The sequence below is a fragment of the Chrysemys picta genome, chromosome 11 (genome assembly GCF_011386835.1).
Source record: "Chrysemys picta bellii isolate R12L10 chromosome 11, ASM1138683v2, whole genome shotgun sequence".
Lineage (NCBI taxonomy): Eukaryota > Metazoa > Chordata > Testudines > Emydidae > Chrysemys > Chrysemys picta.
In genome coordinates this window covers 35,314,831-35,333,518 of record NC_088801.1, presented here as the reverse complement: position 1 = coordinate 35,333,518, position 18,688 = coordinate 35,314,831, and the positions used below count along the sequence as shown (strand labels likewise).

The following is an 18,688-nucleotide window of genomic DNA, read 5'->3' as shown; positions in this document are numbered from 1 at the left end:
GATGCATTGTTAATTCCAAGCACATGATGAGTGAAAGAACCATAATTTCTGTATTTCCCTCCTGCTAAGAAAAAAAAAGTCTAAAAAAATTGTGGCCACTTAGCTTGAAGAACTGTGGTTGCTATCTTTCTACTATGTATGGCAATCAGGTTTTAAATAATGATACTGGGGCTTACTACAATACTCCTATGATGGAGTATATGAAAGTGTGTGAGGGAAAGGTATCTGCACAGATTTTACACGCATGTAGTTTACTTCTTGCAGGTCAGACTTAGAGTGTACCCACTCTACTCATGACTACAGAGGTGAGTTCTTCCAGCCCTGGAGCTGTTATAATTCCCATTGGATTTAGGGACCTGAGTGGGGAGAAACTGTCCTTAGAACTGAGAAACTCCAGTTCCTCCTCCAGTCTTCCTGGGATGCTAATTCCACCTGCTTCTGCTGCCAGCCTCCATCCCCTGCCTCACGTATCAGAACTGGCATGGGACACAAAGCAACATGGTGGTGAAGAGGATGGCAGCAGTGGGATGTAAGGTGTGTCAGGAGCATGAGATTCCCTGCTGGCTGGAATGGGGGTGGGGGGGGGGGAACACACATTTCTGTATTTCTGAGAGGCACCCACACAGGATAGGAAGTGAGGGGAGGGCTCTCTCAATAAATGGTAGTGGGAAGGATGGGGTAAAAATGGAAGACAGAGATGGGAGCAGAGTTCTTTTAGCTACTGCCCCTCAACTTTGAATTTTATTGTGTATGTTTCTCCTAAGGACCAAAGCAATTTTGATGAGCCTGTGTGACTCCACCACCTTGCCTCTCTTCCCACACAGCCTTCCAATTCTTTCCTGTTTAGAAAATTATTCAGATTTCCATATCTTGCCAATCTGCCTAAATATAACAGCAGTTATCTCTGTTGCAGTGACAGATGATGCTAATGCTGAAAAAACTGATTTGTAACAAAATGGATAACATTCATATGTTAACCTTCACCTTGGAAAACTCAGCTTCTACAAAACTCCCTTTATAATCTATCTGTATACTTTAAGCTCACATACAAACAGTACTGTTTCTTTCCAATTGTCGCGGGGTTGATACACCCCGTCACCCTGTGGGGGCAGGGGAGAGGTGCATCACATCGAGTTTGAAGGGGTGCCCCAGGTCTCGGAGCTGCGCAGCTCAGGGGCCTCAGTCCTTAATGCGGCCCTTGATAGCAGAGCAGTGTGGTGTAATGGCCAGAATCAATATTACAGCCCCTGCTGTCAGGGCAGTGCAGCTCAATGGCCAGAGACAATACTATAGCCCCTGTTGTTGGGGCAGTGTGGCACAACGACCAGAGCCAGTACTACTGGCAAGGTGAGGTCCGACCGAAACACGCTGAGCCTTGGCCTGGTTCTGTTACCATTTCCCCACAAAACCTCCCTCAGTCACTTCCTACCCGAGTCTCTAGAGTTCTCTGTCTCTGGGATTCTCCGGTCTCTCCCCTCTCTCTGATGTCCTGTGTCGGGGTCCATCTCCACAGGGCTGGCCTCCGCATCTTGGAGTGCAGGCGGTCCTCCCTCAGGAGTTGGTGACACACCTCCACGGTCAGCCCAGACTGAGCTGCTCTGCTGGCTTTTATATCCTGCTTCCAGCTGGAGCATGCCCAGCAAAGCTGGGGGTGTGTGGCCTCCTCGGCTAAAAGAGAAGGGTTAACCCCTGCTGTACCAGTGTGGGGCTGATACACCCCATCACCAGGGCTGGCTCTAGGCACTGGCGCAGCAAGCTGGTGCTTGGGGCGGCCCATGGAAGGGGGCGGCACATCCGGGTCTTCGGCGGCAATTCAGCGGCGGATCCCTCAGTCCCTCTCGGAGGGAAGGACCGGCCACCGAATTGCTGCCGAAGAATGAAACGGCACGGTAGAGCAGCCGCTGAAGTGACGCTGATCGTGGCTTTTTTGTTTGTTTTTCTCTTCGCCACTTGGGGTGGCAAAAAAGCTGGATCCTTTGTGCCTGGCAACTAGATAAAATATTAGCTCGTTCCCCACACCCCATAGGCCCCAAACAAAAGCCTAGTGAAGTAAATGGAAAGACTCCTCTTGATTTTAGTGGTCTTTGGATACAAAATTAACCACCTAAAACCTTCACCGCAGACAGATTCTTTGCTGTTTCCTCAGCTGTTGAATCTTCTTTTCAGAGTAAAATAGAATCATTATACATAATTCAAATAACCTTTTGCTCAGTTGCACTTGGTCTGATCTTTTGCAGTCACTTTTTCCCTGTAGAATTGCTTAATTGTATATAAATTAAACATAGCCAAGAAAAACAAATTAACAGAAGTGTGAATTTCTTTGCACTCAGTAAGTCCAATGAATATAAAGATTATTTTAGACCAAGGTTTAAAATTAATTATGTGATGACAAAAGCAAAGGCATGGTACAGAGTTGCCTAACTTTTCTATGTGAAAATTAGAATATCATGTGTATAATTCCTAATGTTTTAATTCAGTCTGAGAATCAAGTCATCAGTACTGCCGACTCTATGTGTAAAATTCTTTTGCTCAGTCTTCCATCATCAGTCATTCTTTACATTTATTTAAAAATATATTTTGTTGCACTGTTTATAGATTTTGATTTATGTTCTTAATATTTAACATTTCTTTCTCTCTTTTTTCTAGAGCACACAAATTCTAAGGCTCCATCTAACCACTACCAGGTTTTCTTTAATTTCTTTTCATACTTTTTCATTGTCTGGCTTTCCATGTAGGTTTTTATTTCTTGCTTTTTTCAGTTTCATTAAAGATATTATTTTCTTTCAATATTTGCTAAAATATTTCATTATAAAACATAGGCAGAAAAAAAAATCTAAGTGTTAGTTTTATAGAAATATTAATAGAACATTGTGTGATTCTTTAATTATAAAAGATACATTGAGGCTTTTTTGTCTTTAATTTGTATGCTAGGTGGTTGTTAATGCCCTGATAGGAGCAATTCCATCCATCATGAATGTGCTACTGGTTTGTCTGATATTCTGGCTAATCTTCAGCATCATGGGAGTAAATCTGTTTGCTGGCAAGTTCTACCACTGTGTTAACACAACAACTGGTGAGATGTTTGATATCAGCGATGTTGACAATTATACTCAGTGCGAGGACCTCATAAAAAAGAATGAAAGTGCGCGATGGAAAAATGTGAAAGTAAACTTCGATAATGTAGGCGCTGGGTATCTTGCACTGCTTCAAGTAGTAAGTGAATTTCTGTATTTTATATTGCTGTATTTGAAAAAAAGTATAAGTGAAATGGGCAACTTTCATCAAAGAGCAGGTTAATTTCTTCATATATAGTCAGAACCCTTAAAAAGATTCATATTACTGCAATTAAGATAGTAGTGGTACAAGAGGGATTCCCCACTCTAACATAGGGAATTCCTTCTTGTATTGATAGTCCCGAATGTTAAAAAGGTAAAAGGAGGCGTTTTGATGATGCACAAAACAATTGCACCCCCTGCAGCCTGGGGAGTGGGACTTAGTCTAGGCTGGCACAAAAAAGAGGGCTCTGTGGCTTTTTTAAGGGTCCCCCTCCCTCCCTTGTCCCTCTCCCCCCTCCTCATGCGAGTTCAGTTCCTTGTGGGTTTGGGAGGGGGGAAATGGAGCTGAGAAGAGGGCAGGCATCCTAGCTGATTGGCTGGTCTGAGGAGGGGTGCCCCAGAACCCACTGGCACCCCATGCACCCAAAGGGAGGGCACGTGTGCCCTTTCTCCTGGCCAGGGTGCCATTATATGTCCAGAATAACAAATCCCACCCTCCCATCCCTGGGATTATAGTAAGAACAGGTTTTCTGTGGGCATCGTGCTGGTCACCTGTTTGGGAGAGGGAAGGAATTTTCCCCTCACTGCCAGATTGGCAGGGGCAGGGCGGGTTTTTTAGTCTTCCCCACAGCAGCTCAGGGATCTGGTGGTTAGGTCAGGAGATACAGTTCAAACTGATAACTTGGCAGTTGTCCAGTGCAGATACTCATTCAATGGGATGGGAGTCGAGTTCCCTGGTAGACAGTAATTGGAAGTGGAGTTAGGGGACGGCCTCTCCTAAAGAAGATGGGGAATCGGGATGGAGCTCCTAATGTCTGATTCAACAAGAAGAGAACCCACTTTTCTGTAGCCCCTTAATCTTTGTACACATGGAGGGTGGTAAGATCCCAGCATCAGGCAGGAACCAGTTGTGGAGACCTAACCTCCACTAGGTGAACAAATCATGGAAGGAAGGAAGGATGACCTGCTCTGGACAAGTTATTGCAGGATAGTCCCTAGATGAGTTACATTAATAAATGTGTGGCCCACTTAAATCACATCCCTTGGGCCTTGTCTTTCTTCCTGCATGGCTGGGACAAACAGTGGTTGCCACTAAAAAATCTATACAATTGTCATTTACAAATAATTAAAGCAAGGGAAACTACACTAACATTAATTAGGTAAATAGGATCATTCTAAAAATGTTTTAAGGAGGACAAATGTACTAAAGACTCATAACTTTCCTATTGGATTAATATGTATAATACAGCTCTACACAGTACAGTAACTCCTCACTTAAAGTCATCCTGGTTTACGTTGTTTTGTTGTTACGTTGCTGTTCAATTAGGGAACATGCTCGTTTAAAGTTGTGCAATGCTCCCTTATAACATCGTTTGGCAGCCTCCTGCTTTGTCCACCGCTTGCAGGAAGAGCAGCCCGGTGGAGCTATCTGGTGGGGGCTTGTAACCAGGGTGGACCCCCCCCCATCAGCTCCCCGCTCCTCTAAGTTCCCTGTGCGGCAGCCACCCAGCAGGCTATCAATTGCCGGGCAGTTCAACTGCCCCTCCCCCCACTGCCATGTGCTGCTCCTGCCCTCTGCCTTGGAGCTGCTCCCCGAGCCTCCTGCTTGCTGTGCAGGGGGAGGGAGGGGAGAGCTAATGTCAGGGTGTCCCACTCCCCCCTACTCCTACACCCTGCTTACCCTTTCTCCATATAGAGCAGGGTGGGGACAAGGACGGAGAGAGACAGAGAGCTTGGGGCAGCAGCTGCTGTCTCAACTTCCTGATCCACTTACAAGACAATGCACTTAAGAGGGGTCAGCCTACTTAAAGGGGCAGTGTGCATTTCTCGCTCTCCCCCCCACACAAGGTGTGTGTCTGTTTCTGTCTGCTATGCTGTCTCCTCTTCCCTCCATTCCTGCTGCCTTGTAGAGTGCGAGAGGCTACATTAACAACAATGTGTTAACCCTTGAGGGCTCAGCCAAGTGCTGGTTCATCATTTAGCAGTAAGGCATTCCCTGGGAAATATCCCACCCTCTTCCACCCTCTAACTTCACTACCTCAACCAAGCTTCACAATCATTATAGCTGTGAACAGTATTAAATTGTTTAAAACGTATACTGTGTGTATGCTATATGTAGATATAGTTTTTAGAATAAAAAATTTCCCTGGAACCTAACCCCCACATTTACATTAATTCTTATGGGGAAATTGGATTCACTTAACATCGTTTTGCTTAAAGTCGCATTTTTCAGGAACATAACTACGCCTCTACCCCGATATAACGCTGTCCTCGGGAGCCAAAAAATCTTACCCCATTATAGGTGAAAACGCATTATACTGAGCTTGCTTTGATCCGCTGAAGCACACAGCCCCACCCCCCTGGAGTGTTGCTTTACTGCATTATATCCGAATTCGTGTTATATCGGGTTGCGTTATATTGGGGTAGAGGTGTACAACATTAAGCGAGGAGTTACCATATATTAAATGAATAGTGAAGTATTAGAAATCACATTTTAAGGTACTGCCTGGTTATACTCATTTTACCCAATACTGTTACTTAAAATGGGCAATAATTGCCACTTATTCCATACAAAAAAACCTCCTAATGATATCACTGAAGCTTTTTAGCAAAAATTAAGGGCCACATATGGTGCATGGTGAAGGGATGAAGTGGTAGCATACATATGATCGGAACATTTTTAGTATAGCTGATAACTATTTATGAAAAAGTGTAGGAAACTAATACTAGATACATATACACCTCTACCTCGATATAACGCTGCCCTCAGGAGCCAAAAAATCTTACCGCATTATAGGTGAAACCGTGTTATATCAAACTTGCTTTGATCCACTGGAGTGCGCAGCCCCACCCCCCCAGAGCACTGCTTTACCGCGTTATATCCGAATTCGTGTTATATCGGGTCGCGTTATATCGGGATAGAGGTGTAATTGTATTATATGAGTGTTTTTATTGTGGTATAAACTGTGCTGGCAGGAATTTGTGTTTTCAAAAAAAGATTATTAAGAGATGTGCTCTAGTAATTTTGTAGGGCCTGGATTTTTACAGGTAAATAAACACTTGTGTTCCATTTCCAGGCTACATTTAAAGGATGGATGGATATTATGTATGCAGCTGTTGATTCACGAGATGTAAGTAGAATATAACTTTTAAGACCATTTATATTTGTTGAATATATTCTGACATTCCGCATATGTAATGAAATTTTAATAGCTATATTGAATTGTATTGTAAATATTGAACAGTAATGACATCGATTCACTGATTATAAAGCCAAAACTACAATTTTAATCAACTAATGATATTTCCTACATAACATAGGCTATAGAATTTCACAAAGCAATTCCTGCAATCGAGGGAATTAATCTTCCTTATTTCTATTAAGCCCGATAATTTGTAGTTTAGGGTTACCATACATCCGGATTTCCCGCGGGGCGGGGAAGGGGCAGAGTTGGGGCGGGGGCGGGGGTGGGGCCGGGGCCCCGTGGAGTATCCTCTTTTTTAAATGTTTGAATATGGTAACCCTATTGTAGTTGAATTAGTCTGTTTAGATTATTTTTTAGAAAACCATCTAGCCTCAATTTAAAGATGCCAAATGGTGATGGATTAAACACAGCCTTTGATAATCATCTGTGTGAATTGTTAAAAAAAAAGTGATATTCAGGAAACGCATACATTGAATATAGAGGAACATGCAACCTTGTTTCAAAATTGATAATTAGAAGGTCACACACTTCATTGCTCATGTAGACTGGGCACTGTATGTTGCCCAACTTATTCGATGCAAATCACTTTTCAGGGTTGAGAAGGTATCCAAGGGGGATAGAAATAGTATTTTTCAATTCACCTCATACAAGTACTGTAAAGAAATCTCTATCGTGAACGTACAACTTACAAATGTAGAATTTATTTTTACATAACAGCACTCAAAAACAAAACAATGTAAAACTTTAGAGCCTACAAGTTGAAGCATGAAGGGGCATACAAATGTTTAGCATATCTGGCATGTAAATAACTTGCAACACCAGCTACAACCATGCCATGCGAACGCCTGTTCTCATTTTCATGTGACATTGTAAATTAGAAGCGGGCAGCATTATCTCCCGTAAATGTAACCAAACTTGTTTGTCTTAGCCATTGGCTGAACAAAAAGTAGGACTGAGTGGACTTGTATGAGGTGAATTGAAAAATACTATTTTATCTTTTTTACAGTGCAAATATTTGTAATAAAAAATAATAATGTAAAGTGAGCACTGTGCACTTTGTATTCTGTGTTGTAATTGAAATCAATATATTTGAAAATGTAGAAAAACATCCAAAAATATTTATAATAAATTTAAATTGGTATTCTACTATTGTGTAACAGGGTGATTAAAACTGCGATTAATTGAGACTATTTTTTTCTAATTTCGTGATTAATTGCAATTTTTTTTTTTTTATTGTTTGACAGCCCTAGTTGTTACACTGGAAGTTGTTAATGGTTGCCGTCAATCACAGACCTAGTTAAAGCTGATGTGTGTGCCGGCCCCCACTTCCTCCTCCCCATGTACCAGGGTCCCCCATTCTTCCCCTATGCTGGGAATTGGGTGTCCCCATTTCCCCCTCCCCACAAACAGAGACTGAGAGACAGAGAGAAATCCCATCTAGTTGAGTGCAAGCTTCACTTTGCTAGGCAAATAAAATATATTGCTAATATAAAGTAGTTAAGTATACTATCTACCTATACTATGGTATCTGTATCTATCTATCGCCTCTTGCCATGAGTTGCTGCTTTATGAATTAAATGCAATTTTTGATTCTCAGTGTTCATGCAGATAATATATAAATGTATAATGTTTTATAGCTACTAGATCAGCCTAAGTATGAGGACAACCTGTACATGTATCTTTACTTTGTCATCTTTATCATCTTCGGATCATTCTTCACCCTGAACCTTTTTATTGGTGTCATCATAGACAACTTCAATCAACAAAAAAAGAAGATAAGTATTTCAAGTATTTATTTACTACTTTAAAAGTGAACAAGATATAATAAAAGCTATGAATCCCCAAGTCTATTTCCCTTTTAAACATTCCTTAAAGAGAACCAATGACTTGTTCTCTGTAAAGATGATGAACACACAATTTATTTTCAAGTATCTAAATAAATTCACCTTCTGCCTGGTCCTGTTTTTGTAATGAAAAAATTTGCTGCCATGGATATGACTGCAACATCATAATTTCAGCACTTTGACTTCACTGCAAGAAGACAAGAGAAAGCAGGCAACAATATTTTTGTACAAATATGTTCACAGAAATTTGCAAATTGTGCAAGAAAATTTACAATAAATAAGCAAAAGAGGAACATGTGTGTTATCACTCTGATTAGCAGGAAAGTTAGCCTCTTGGAAAAAGTCCCTCTTTAAAATTAATCAGATGTGCTTACTACTTAAATAATTATCATTCAATGAAGTATAGCCACAAGTGGCGGGAGGGACTAGCCACCCCAAGTACAATCCCATCCACGATCCTAGGCACGTACTTGGCACCTGTCCCCACTACTCGCACCACTGGGACTATACTTCTATTTTTAGTGTGCTAGCTCGATCAGAGCTAGCGTGGGTATGCCTCCTCAGGCTGAAAATTACACTTTCCAGCTCCAGTGTAGACATAACATAAATAAAGTGTATATAACATAAATAAAATAGAAAAAAAACAAGTAAGCAACTACAAATCCAATTCTACAAGCCTTTATAAGAATAAGTCCCATTAATTCCAACAGGATTTATCACAGGAGTAAAGCTTATTAAGGATCTGTAGGAATGAGCCACATGATTCTGACCTGTTCAATTATAGGAAATGGGAGGAATTTGTAAACCATATTTAACCCTCCTTTAATTTATAGTTCATTGGAAAGATGGAAAAAAGATAAGAAAACAATGGGAAATTTTCTTTTTTTCTCTGAATCTGTTGAACTTTCAAGTAATTTTAAAATAATTTACTTAAAAATAATTGGAGACCCTAGGATCCTTAGTACGGTAATTCTTCAGATGTCTGATGGAACTAGCAGCCTGAGTATCATCTTAAATGTCTGTGTTTGCTGTGAAAATCCTTTGGCTTCAGCTGTGGCCACTCTAATCAATTAATGAGATAAAACGTTTCCATTCTACTCCCAGCTGAGTCTAAGGCAAAACTCGGCTGTGAATGAACATCTTTAAACAGTCAGGATTTCTCTTCAGAATAACTGCAGACCAACCTGCAGCTTCTTCGGATGCTTCAAGGGGCAAATGCCAAGACTTGAGGCTTAAGTTTCCAGTTTAATAGACACTGACAGCCTCTAAATTTAACACTGGACTTCCATTGAATTGTGTCCATAATCAACTAACACAAATGTTAGAATGCTGAAAGCACCCACAAATCAAATAGTCAGATATTTGACTGGTAGCATTTGTACCTGCAAAATGGAGGCTAATGTGAAAAACAAATAACAGGCCCCGAAAGTCTTAGGCTTTGTCTACACTAAAGACTTCTACAAATATAGCTATGTCAGTCGAGGATGGGGTGACCAGATAGCAAGTGTGAAAAATCGGGACAGGGATGGGGGTCTGGTCACCCTAGTCGAGGATGTGAAGAGGTGATCCCTAACCAACAAAGCTGTGCTGGCAGAAGTCCTTTGTACAGACTCAGTTACACCAGCAAAACTGAACTTTTACTGGAGTAACTTGTTTCATTCCAGGGCACTAGTTTTGCCATACCAGTATAAAGCACAGCTTTACTGGTATAGGTGCATCACACTAGAAGCACTTTTCTGGTATAGATTACAGTATTCTTATACAAGTAAAGCACTCCTAGTCTAGATAAAACCCTTAAAATGGATAGGGGCTCCAGTTTGTTTGGATTTTTTTTAATTCATGTCTTCCTATGACAGAATGCTCCGTGATCCCCCAGAGTATCACTCCATTTTGCTTGTTTCGTAAACTAACTGTATAGACTATGATCCCAATGGTGACCCGCATCCACGCTGTGTTTGGAACAGTTCAGGAATGAGGCAGAGGATGGTTCTAAGGTGGTTTTGTGCCACCATTAAGCCCCCCAATCCTGGAGCTAGCCAGGAAGAGGCTAGTGCAGTGGTTCTCAAACTTTCGTACTGGTGACTGCTTTCACACAGCAAGCCTCTGAGTGAGACCCCCTAGGTGTGGAAGGTGACAGCTCGTGACCCCCCATGTAATAACCTCGTGACTCCCTGAGGGGTCGTAACCCCCAGCTTGAGAACCCCTGGGCTAGTGCTAGTGCAGAACTCCTGGGCTAGTGAGATGCCCTAATTTATATCTGGCTCACTGTCACCTGAAGAATCATTCCAGCAGTCTGAGACTGTGAGGGCACAGAAATGCTCTAGCCATGCCCCTTTCCTGCAGACACGTGCTCAGTGTCAGGGACTGGGAACAGGTAAGAGCAGAAACTGCTGTAGTGGTCTTATGTTACTGGGGAGTAGGGAGAGGTGGTTTTGCAAACACTGGAGGAATCGTCCCACTACCAGTGGAAGTGATCATTGGGATATACTTTGTGCTGACAGCTGTTCAATAACACTCGTATGATACCTGAAAATTGCCCTTTTAGTATATAAATCAAATGTAAACTCAAATGTACATCACTAAACTATATGGTGACATACAATAGTTAGAGGTTATGTCTGTAAACATGGTTGTAACCAGTTTTGATCTCATTTCCTTACTTTGGAGGTCAAGACATATTTATGACAGAAGAACAGAAGAAATACTACAATGCAATGAAAAAACTGGGGTCCAAGAAACCACAAAAACCTATACCTAGGCCAGCGGTAAGAGTGCCTTTATTTTCATGCCTCCTGCATTAAATACCCATTTTAAAGTAGTGGCCCAAGCCTCCACCCTGATGCTTACTCCTTTTAGTGGCTTCTCCCCTCTCCTCACATGGGTTGGATCTTGGGTTCTTTTTCTGACACCTAGTGCCTCTACCCAAAGTGACACCACATTGTGTCTGAGACACAAGCAGTGCAGTCCCTTGGGAAAATGAATAATGCTACTAACAGACAAGGAGTATAAAACCCAATGCACAAGAAACAATATATAACAACTCAAAGTTCAGCAAAGGAATGACGCACCCAAAAATAACTGTGTAACAAAGGGGGACTTTACTGGAAACAGGAAAATAAGAACTGGGGATGAAAGGATTAGGGTTAACTAGTAGGTACTAAACATTAACAAATCAATTAATTTCCTACCTCGCAACATTCACAACTCTTCCCACCCCCCACCTCCCTCCCTAGCACTTCCCATGTAGATGGTATGCTGAGGAGGAGTCCAGAGATGAGTGCTGCAGTGCTGTGAATGTTAGCTAGCTTAAACAAAAAAGGGTCCCCTTACTTAACCCCTGGGTGGGGCAGAGTCTTTTCCTGGCTGCTACCAGCCTCACTGGCTTCCTGGTGTCAGCTGGCTCTCAGTAGCCAGTGCCAGGTTGGATCTCTGCCACTCTGGACACTGGTTTCCACAGAGCATGAATGGCCTGATCCATGCAACTTTCCCACAGCAGTTCAAAGTACAGTATATATGTGGTAGAGGGAACCAGTTTTTTCCATTATTTTCATTAAAGAGGTAGAATTTTCTCCTTGCCCCTATTTTTTTGAGAGTTAGCTTACTTGAATAACTAGGGCTGTTCTCATATTTTCTTTAAGAACATATACATTGGACATATGAAATGGGGAATTCCCTAGATACCTGTGCTAAGTTTCATGATGCACTATGTAATTTAGCTGAGTACCAGGGCAGCTGCAGTCAATTCTGGCTGCTTATTGCTTTTGCTAACCTGGAGGGAGAGGGGATCTTTCCTAACCTTGACTTCCTGGTCTTCTCACTCCAGAAGACCTTTGCAGGAAATGGGGATGCACTGGCCCTTACTGGGAGTTCCATAAAGACCTGCAATAAGGGAGAGTGATAGTGGCAACTTGGTGGGCTTTGAAGACAAAGACAGAGGGGAGCAGACCCTAATTACCCCCGACCTCAAAGACAACTAAGGAGGGCCTGTCAGGAAGTGTGGGAAGAGATGAAACTGTGTTCATAGATGTTCAATTTCCACGAGGCTAAATCTTTATGTGAGCTACCTGATGTGGTGAACCAGATACTGTATTGTTTGATGAACTGTTCCACTCAACCCCTACAACTTTTGGAAAATAATACTTCTTGCAGAAGCTATCCACTACAGCAAATTAAATAATAGTCAAACTGGAAGGACGTATGTAGTCATCAAACTAAGTAATGCATAACCTGGGGTGATGGAACCAGTAAGTAAGGGATATAACTTTAACCATTCAACTAAGTCAGTGAGCACAATCAGTGAAGGGCAGTTACACAGAATAGAGGCTGGGAGATAACATTTCCTGTTCCTGGAGCACAGACTGGTGAAAAAGGTGGCCTTTGACTTTCCTAATCTTTATTCCTCACAGCATTGCCATCAACCCTCCAGCCAATAGTGATTCCCTTCTTGCTCACCTCTGACAACTTGTTCAGCCACAAGTCAAAAGGGGGGAAAGGATAAGTTACCCTCTGGGCTGTGAAGGTGGATCAGTTTACCAACTCCTCTTCTACAAAGCTAATTCCTGCCAAGCTACAGAGAATTGCTCTCCCCGAATTTGCAATTTGTAAGGAAAAACATATTTTCAAACTTTAAATAGTATTTGTTTTTGTTTTTGCAGAACAAATTCCAAGGCCTGGTCTTTGATTTTGTAACAAAACAAGTATTTGACATCAGCATCATGATTCTTATCTGCCTTAACATGGTCACCATGATGATAGAAACAGATGACCAGAGTGATGAGATGGAAACTATTTTACACAGGATAAACCTGGTATTCATTGTCCTTTTCACTGGAGAATGTGTCCTGAAATTGATTTCACTCCGTTATTACTACTTCACCATAGGCTGGAACATTTTTGATTTTGTGGTTGTCATTCTCTCCATTGTGGGTAAGAACAGTTCACTTTTATCAAGGGGCTATGTGAGCAGAAAGTGAACATTTCCTTTAATGATTTTATGATGCTTTATATATAGCTTTGTCATTTGCTATATGGCCTACAATTCAATTTAGATAGCAATTCTTCAGTTTTCATTTTTATAGTACAATGTGCATAAAATGATGCATGTAAGAGCATTTTTACCAATCTGATTTGGTTTATTGTAATTTGAAATGTCAGAATCTGTATTCAGGAGCAAAACTGAGTATGTGAACAGGGAGGGATTTTTTTAATCATCATGTAGGCTAAATATTTAGAGTTCAGTTAGCGAAAAGGCAATGAATCTCAATGGTGCAATTTGTGACAGTTCACGACACTTCAAGGTGATGTGGAATTGTTTTTGCAGATGTTCTGATGGACCTCATAGGGTATGTCTTCACTGCAATGAAAAATCCTGAGCTGGGCTCGGCCTAAGGGGATTATTTAATTGTGGTGTAGACGTTTGGGCTCGGGCTCCATCCCAAACTCTAGGACCTTCCCACCTCACAAAATCCTAGAGCCCGGGCTGCAGCCTGAGCCAAACATCTACACCGCAATTAGACAGCCTCTTAGCCTGAGTCAGCTGGCATGGGCCAGCAGTGGGTGTCTAATTGCAGTGTAGACATACCCATAGTGGCTTTGTGGAGCACTCTGCAGAGCCTGAGGTACAAATTCCAACAACTTGCATGAGCTCACCCTACTTTTCATCTAATTATTACTGTTTGATATAAAAGGCTTGTAGGAGACTGAGTTGCAAGAACTAATGCACTCAGAAAGAAATGTCTGTTTCTAGGCTTCCTTATGAGTTGATGCAAAGTTTAGATAGGAACGAGCTATCTTTGCTGTAAGCAACCTTCTTTCTCTCACTCATTTCCCTTTTCCTGGAGGGTATCTTTACTTGGTATAATCTGTACAGAAGGAAACCACAGTGTCACAGCCTCCAATGTAACATTTTTACAATTAAATAAAACAGTCCATGTGACGTGAAAGCTATTATCTTCTTTTCAGTGAAGGTTGATATTAACTTTCAGCATTTAAAATAAAGAACTTACTGTTCTGATTTTTTCTGACGCAGCGATAAATATTTCCACAAATAATGAGTTAATATACTTTAAGAGCTGCTATTGTATTATTTACTTTACAGTGTGAATTTTTTGTTTTAACAGGTATGTTTCTAGCTAAGGTGATTGAAAAATATTTTGTGTCCCCCACCTTGTTCAGAGTTATCCGACTCGCCAGAATCGGCCGAATCCTACGTCTCATTAAGGGAGCTAAAGGGATCCGTACTTTGCTTTTTGCTTTGATGATGTCTCTTCCTGCTTTGTTTAACATTGGTCTCCTGCTTTTCCTGGTCATGTTTATCTATGCTATATTTGGAATGTCCAACTTTGCCTACGTTAAGAGAGAAGTTGGGATTGATGATATGTTCAACTTTGAAACTTTTGGCAACAGTATGATCTGCCTATTTCAAATTACCACGTCAGCTGGTTGGGATGGTTTGTTAGCGCCAATTCTTAACAGTGGAGAGCCAGACTGTGACCCTTACAAAGATCACCCAGGAAGCTCGGTTAAAGGAGACTGTGGTAACCCTTCAGTTGGGATTTTCTTTTTTGTCAGTTATATTATCATCTCATTTCTAGTTGTAGTAAACATGTATATTGCTGTTATTTTGGAGAACTTCAGTGTTGCTACAGAAGAAAGTGCCGAGCCCTTGAGTGAGGACGACTTTGAGATGTTCTATGAGGTTTGGGAAAAGTTTGATCCAGACGCCACCCAGTTCATAGAATACAGTAAACTGTCTGATTTTGCAGCTTCACTGGATCCTCCTCTTCTTATAGCAAAACCAAACAAAGTTCAGCTTATTGCAATGGATCTGCCCATGGTGAGTGGTGACAGAATTCACTGCCTTGACATCTTGTTTGCTTTTACAAAGCGTGTTTTGGGGGACAGTGATGAGATGGATGCACTTCGAATACAGATGGAAGACCGGTTTATGGCAGCAAATCCTTCTAAAGTCTCCTATGAGCCAATTACAACTACATTAAAAAGAAAACAAGAAGAGGTATCTGCTACTGTTATTCAGCGTGCTTACAGATGTTACATTTTAAAGCAAAAAGTTAAAAAAGTCTCCTGTATGTATAACAAAGATAAAACCGAAGGGGATGGCTTACCTGTCAAAGATATGATTATTGATAAACTCAATGAAAACTCCACTCCAGAAAAAACATATGAGAGCTCCTCTACAACCTCTCCACCTTCCTATGATAGTGTTACAAAGCCAGACAAAGAGAAATATGAAAAAGATAAAATAGAGAAAGACTATAAAGGTAAAAATGTTAGGGAAAGTAAAAAATAAAAAACTAAGAATTCTGTTTGTGTGACAAATTGTTTACAGCCTTTGAAAGATGTATTTGTGTCAACAGGACTCCTGAAGGAGGTTTATGCCAAACTGACAGTTTTTACATATATATATATATATATATATATATATATATATGTGTGTATATACATATTATACATATATATATACACACACTCAAGGTCAGTGCCTATAACAAGACAGTGATCTCTTGTCATCAACCTGTGACTCTGTAAAACAGGGTAACAACCTTGACAAGAGGTTTCTGTTTTCACTACAGCTGACACTGCTGAAGAGGAGACACACAGTGGCTACAGTCTCTAGGGACTATGAAAGGTGTGCAAAGCTATAATTTTTGTGGGTTTTAACATACTGCAAAATATTTAGTACAGTAACTGTATCCACTGTTTGTAATTCAACTGCCACATTTGCCATATTTTTACAAAATTGGTTTTGGTGAATTTATTGTTTTTTTAATTCACAGGTTGTTTACTATTATATGTGACTATTTTTGTAAATGGGTTTTATGTTGGGGAAGAGGGTTCGAGGACCAGGTGTTCTGCTCTCTAATTCTCTATAATGTACAGACAGCAGTGATTTGCATGAAGGCATGCTGCACTTCTAGATCACGCATGGAAAAAAATGACATCAGACAAAGTAACAGAGTTTTAATTACTTCCACATTTCAGGGTGGCTCTAAAATTTGAGGTGTTTTAACTAGTTATGTTGTCGCATCCAGACAAATCTTTATGTGCCTGCAAAGTCTCCTGTAATTTACAAGAATTTAGAAATGGATTATTTTAATGCAAATTGTTAAATATCAGGAAGTGCAAACTTCATCCCAAATTCCAGTCACATAATCTTTGTTTTTGTTAAATGTTCCACAGGAAAAAAATATCATATGGAATCTGCCCTTGAAAAGTGACTTCACCAAAACAAGTCACTTGTTTAGAAATTCTACTTTATCTTGAGGTATTGTTTCGTATGTTCTTCTCTCAGTTAGACTGACATCTAATAGGTCAATAAAATGCCCTCTGTTATGTAAATACTTATTTTACACTGTTGTGCCTATTTGAGCATACAAATAAGTGGTCATGCCACAGTACTTTGTATCAAATAAGTACCACAGTATATTTAGTTTGCAAGCTTTCAACAGGTAATCTATTGTATTCTGTACCATTATAGATAGTTTGGAGGGTATCACTGATGCATGTTAATATTGCCTTTGCTGCTGTATTTTGCTCGGTCTACTGTTCAGAGTTCTTCACTGTAGGAAGCCATATGTCAGTGGTAAAGTGAATTAAATTGTTCAACCAGACCTCATTCCTTCATATCATTAAGCAATAGTTTGCAGTTATTTACCAGCTTCTTTAGTTTTGCATTTTAAATGGTTACTATTTGGTGTAAAGCCAGACTGTATAGGGCCTCCTACAAACTGTTTAACCTGTTGAAAATGTGGTTAGCATATATAAATAATGTAAAAATAAATCATATTACTTGGCAGCATTTTTGTACATAAGAAAACTGTCATCAGATTCATGTAATTGTTTCTTAAGTTATTTTCCACAGTCACTTGTTTATTTTCTATCCATGTTAATTTTCAATGGAGAACTTCACAATGAAAGAAATAAAGAAAATAGTGAGTATTTGTAGGCTACTTTGTTTTAATATTGCAAACATTTCAATGTGAAATATTTTGTGTAAAACTGGAAACCAAGTTTATTTGGTTCCAAATAGTTATAGCTAGTAAGTGGAAGTGGCGGGGGGATGTTTGAATTTCTAGCACTGCTTGCATCAGAAGTTTTGAGATAGTCTTATTGTTCATGGAATCCTTGCTATTTTTCCACTGTTTGTTTACATAGCTCAGGGGTTGGCAACCTGCGGCACGCAAGCCGATTTTTAGTGGCACTCTGCTGCCAGCCAGAGTCCCGGCCGCCGGCCCCGCTCAGCCTGGATGAACGGAACCCTCAGCCGGCAGCGGACTGAGTGGGGCCGGCGGCCGGGACCTCAGCTGGCAGGAGCCAGTGGCCGGAACCCCAGACCAGCAGCGGGCTAAGCCCTGTGGATTCTGTCCACTGGCCCTGCTCAGCCCGCTGATGGTCTGGGGTTCTGGCCGCCGGCCCTTTGCCAGCCGGGGTCCCGGCCGCCGGCCTTGCTCAGCCCACTGCTGGTCTGGGATTCCGGCCACCGGCCCCCTGCCAGCCGGGGTCCTGGCCACTGGCCCCGCTCAGCCAACAGCCGGTCTGGGGTTCCAGCCACCGGCCCCATGCCAGCTGGGGTCCTGGCCACCTGCACCGTTCAGCCCACAGCCGGTCTGGGGTTCCGGCCACCAGCCCCGTGTCAGCCGGGATCCTGGCCACCGGCCCCTCTCAGCCTGCTGCTGGCCTGGGATACTGGCCGCCAGCCCCACTCACCTTGCTGCACTATTATTTACTTTACATACAATAATAGTTTAGTTATATAATATAGACTTAGAGAGAGAGACCTTCTAAAAACGTTAAAATGTATTGCTGGCATGCGAAACCTTAAATTACAGTGAATAAATGAAGACTTGGCACCCCACTTCTGAAAGGTTGCCGACCCCTGACATAGATTATACTTAATCTTTTTGATTCATGCTGCGCTAGAACTCTTCTAAATACAATATGGGACCCACAATATTTTCCGGGAATAAAATGGCACACTTGTATAATCTAGATCAGGACATTTTGTGTTTCATACACAAGCTAAAGTTAAAGGTAGACTCTTTTACTAAAGCTTTTGACTTGTAATGTGTTGGTGAACTGCATGCAGGAAATTGCTGTTACCATAAAGAACGTAAACTACGTTATAATCGAGCCAAAAAATAAAGATTTCATTTTTTATTGTATTTACTTTCTTTGTCTCTGTGCTTTTATTGTTTAAAGAAAGAAAAGAGAGGGATTCATATTGACAAGGAATGCGTCCATCTTCACACGTCATAAAAATATTATGCATAAGTAGTAAATCAAACAAGTGTATATTTAAAGAGAGTTTAATGCAGTGTTCACCATTAAATAAGTTACCCTCTAT

The 18,688-nt window shown here is 41.2% G+C and overlaps 1 protein-coding gene across 2 annotated transcripts in view; it reads left to right on the top strand.

Annotated features, from left to right (window-relative positions):
- Positions 1 to 15,769, top strand: part of LOC101941277 (sodium channel protein type 2 subunit alpha-like) — a 114,186-nt gene extending 98,417 nt beyond the window's left edge. For both annotated transcript variants that reach the window (XM_065561780.1, XM_065561782.1), the window contains 6 exons: positions 2,932 to 3,213; positions 6,353 to 6,406; positions 8,119 to 8,256; positions 10,986 to 11,090; positions 12,981 to 13,251; positions 14,445 to 15,769. In XM_065561780.1, the coding sequence (XP_065417852.1) occupies positions 2,932 to 3,213; positions 6,353 to 6,406; positions 8,119 to 8,256; positions 10,986 to 11,090; positions 12,981 to 13,251; positions 14,445 to 15,634 (2,040 nt within the window). In that variant the 3' untranslated portion in view covers positions 15,635 to 15,769. The remainder of the gene's footprint in view (positions 1 to 2,931; positions 3,214 to 6,352; positions 6,407 to 8,118; positions 8,257 to 10,985; positions 11,091 to 12,980; positions 13,252 to 14,444) is intronic.
- The last annotated feature ends 2,919 nt before the right edge of the window (positions 15,770 to 18,688 follow it).